General features: G+C 39.2%; 1 protein-coding gene across 1 annotated transcript in view; it reads right to left on the reverse strand.

The window, feature by feature from the left end:
* LOC122247480 (hemocyte protein-glutamine gamma-glutamyltransferase) overlaps positions 1 to 2,300 on the reverse strand; it is a 15,745-nt gene extending 13,445 nt beyond the window's left edge. The window contains exons 1-2 of the mRNA XM_043006776.2: positions 2,171 to 2,300; positions 1 to 74 (exon numbers count right to left, since the gene is read on the reverse strand). The exon at positions 1 to 74 is cut by the window's left edge and continues 128 nt beyond it. Coding sequence (XP_042862710.1) covers positions 1 to 73 — 73 coding nt within the window. The 5' untranslated portion in view covers position 74; positions 2,171 to 2,300. The remainder of the gene's footprint in view (positions 75 to 2,170) is intronic.
* Between the last annotated feature and the right edge of the window lie 200 nt (positions 2,301 to 2,500).

Here is a 2,500-nt window from a genome sequence, read left to right on the forward strand (position 1 = left end):
GGTACCCTGTGGAGTACCCTGTGGTATAGCCACCGGTGCTGGGGTAGCCGCCTTTGGTGCCTGGTGGGTGCATCCTGAGAGAGGGAGAGAGAGAGAGAGAATTATAACAATGGTGATTTACAATAGGAATAATAACATGGAGAGGAGGATAATAAGAATGGTAACTTACAATAGGAATAATAACATGGTGAGGAATGAGTGTTTTGAAGAAGGAGAGTTTATGTTTTGAATTATAATCAATTTATTTATTTGTGTTTATATATCTTATCCGATCTATGTGTTCGTCTGTTTGTGTGCGTGTGTTTCTGTTTCTCTCTTTCTTTTCTTGATTTTTGAGTTTGATTGTTTCATTTTCTCCTCCTTACTTCTTTTTTAAAGGAGAGAAAGAAAGAAAGAAAAAAATAGACATACATAAGGCGTGATTCGCGATTCATAATTCAAGTGAGTAAACAAAACAAGCATGTATAATGGATATTGTGATAAACATTATTGATCTTATATCCAAAGTGATGTATAAAGTGTTCCATGGATAAAGGAGAATGAGATTAGACAGTATGTGTCACGGAAAATTACATCAAAACATGGTCGTGTACAGGAAGAAAATGCCATACACGATATTGAAAAAAGTGGACGTGTTAAAAATAAAATAAAAATAGAGATCTTAGGGAATAAAATAATTAAAATGTGTGTCAGTGTTAGAAATGTAATCATGTCAATAGAATGACATGAATATCTTGCAAAATTGAAATCGTATTTGAAGATAAATATGCTTTTTAGATCTTAAAAGTTGAATGTGCTAATACGAACGGCTGTTCTTTCGTAAGAAATACCGAGTGAAAAACTGAAAAGAAGGGAAAAGATTTAAGAAAATCGTATTATAGAGAATGGGAGATAAATTGTATATACAGACAAAGCATAAATCACAAATCCAAATTTTCTAATGAACGAAACTCAGATTTAAGAGAATTAGCATATCAACGCGAAACGAAAAGACAAAAACAAAAAAAAACAAAAACAAAAACGTAAAGATATTGAGAACAAATATAATTTTCATATGAATTACCTACATACTTGCGACAAAACAAGAACACATTAGATTAATTGGTCATATTTCTAATGATTTCGTTATACATTGCGTTATGGAGAAAATAGCGAAGGAACTTGAGTTTGATATAAGACGCCACGAGAACTTAAGATATGATAGAAGAAAATGATTTCGAAGTATATTTTGTCGGTACAGTGACTGAGCACGTCAGAATAAAGCTTCTAGAAACCTTCGAGACAAAACAGTACTTGGGGCCCGATATAAATATATATATATATACTTTTAATATTCATCTATGCTATCATGAAAACCCATTGGAGTTGCTTGCGAAATATATTCCTTCGGACAAACTTTCGTTTTTGACACCAATTACTTCTATAGCGAATCTCCCACGTGTAAAAGGACTCCAGGACAAATACTAGAAATTTCTAAGAAGACCTTTCGTAAAGGAACAACGTCCTATAACTCTCGCACGTTGCTGGAAATTCCCGTGCAATATGCGGCATTCGACGATATACAACACAGGTAAACAAACGCCTACATGAGAGTCACTGGACATGAAGAGCCTGTACAGAACCTTAAGACGTCAGCGAAGGCGTAAAGAACGCTCAAGAATTCCTTTGGTCAGTTCACTTAAGGTTGAGTTAAAAAGGGAGGAGAGGAGGGAAAGAGAGAGAAGAGGAGAGAGAAATATTGAAAGGAGGGCGGTTGGTATATTCCTTTTTTTTTATCTATTGTGTAATCTTGGAAGCGAAATGTATTCTAGATTCATTTTTTTTTTTTAATGATTTTCTCGATGGACAGACTGAGAACTACGGTATTCCGTGATGGCGATTTCGCTCTTCAATTCATAGTAGTTACGTGGAATTATCCTGTGATTTTGTATTATTTTTCTTCTATATATATCTCTCTCTCTCTTTCTCGCTCAGTTTTTTTTCTCTCTCTCTTTTATTTTTTAAAGGACGAAGCTTGGACACTGCACAGAAACTCAACGAAACCGCAAGGCAAGGAGACCAGGAGCGTGTGTATTCGCTTTTCCTTATTCTTTCAAAGTCGACGGTTTCAACTTTCTCACTGACACAGGCACAATACTCCTTGAAGAAGGGAGATGGAGACTCAACCCACCTGCTGACTAGATGGGCGCTTGCGGCTGACGAGAGGGTGTGGGCGGTGTTGTGAGTGCTTGTGGCAACGTGGGCGACCTGGCTAGGACACCCGCCCCTTATATCCAAGCCGTTCCAGCCCCACGCCCACGTATCGCTTACACCTGAGGAGGAGAGGGTCCGCCCATCCACCCCACGCCTCCCCCCGCCCGCCCACCGCCCAAAGCGCCCTCACATGCCGTGTTGGATTATCACAGTCTACCCTTACTCGCTGCCTGCACGCTCCCCGCCCCCGCCCGTCTGGCTCTTCTGCACACCTGTCTTCGCTCTCTCGCTCTCCCTCACTCCTTCC

Source organism: Penaeus japonicus, unplaced genomic scaffold (assembly GCF_977035675.1).
Source record: "Penaeus japonicus unplaced genomic scaffold, GWHDUDI00000001_assembly GWHDUDI00000018, whole genome shotgun sequence".
NCBI lineage: Eukaryota > Metazoa > Arthropoda > Malacostraca > Decapoda > Penaeidae > Penaeus > Penaeus japonicus.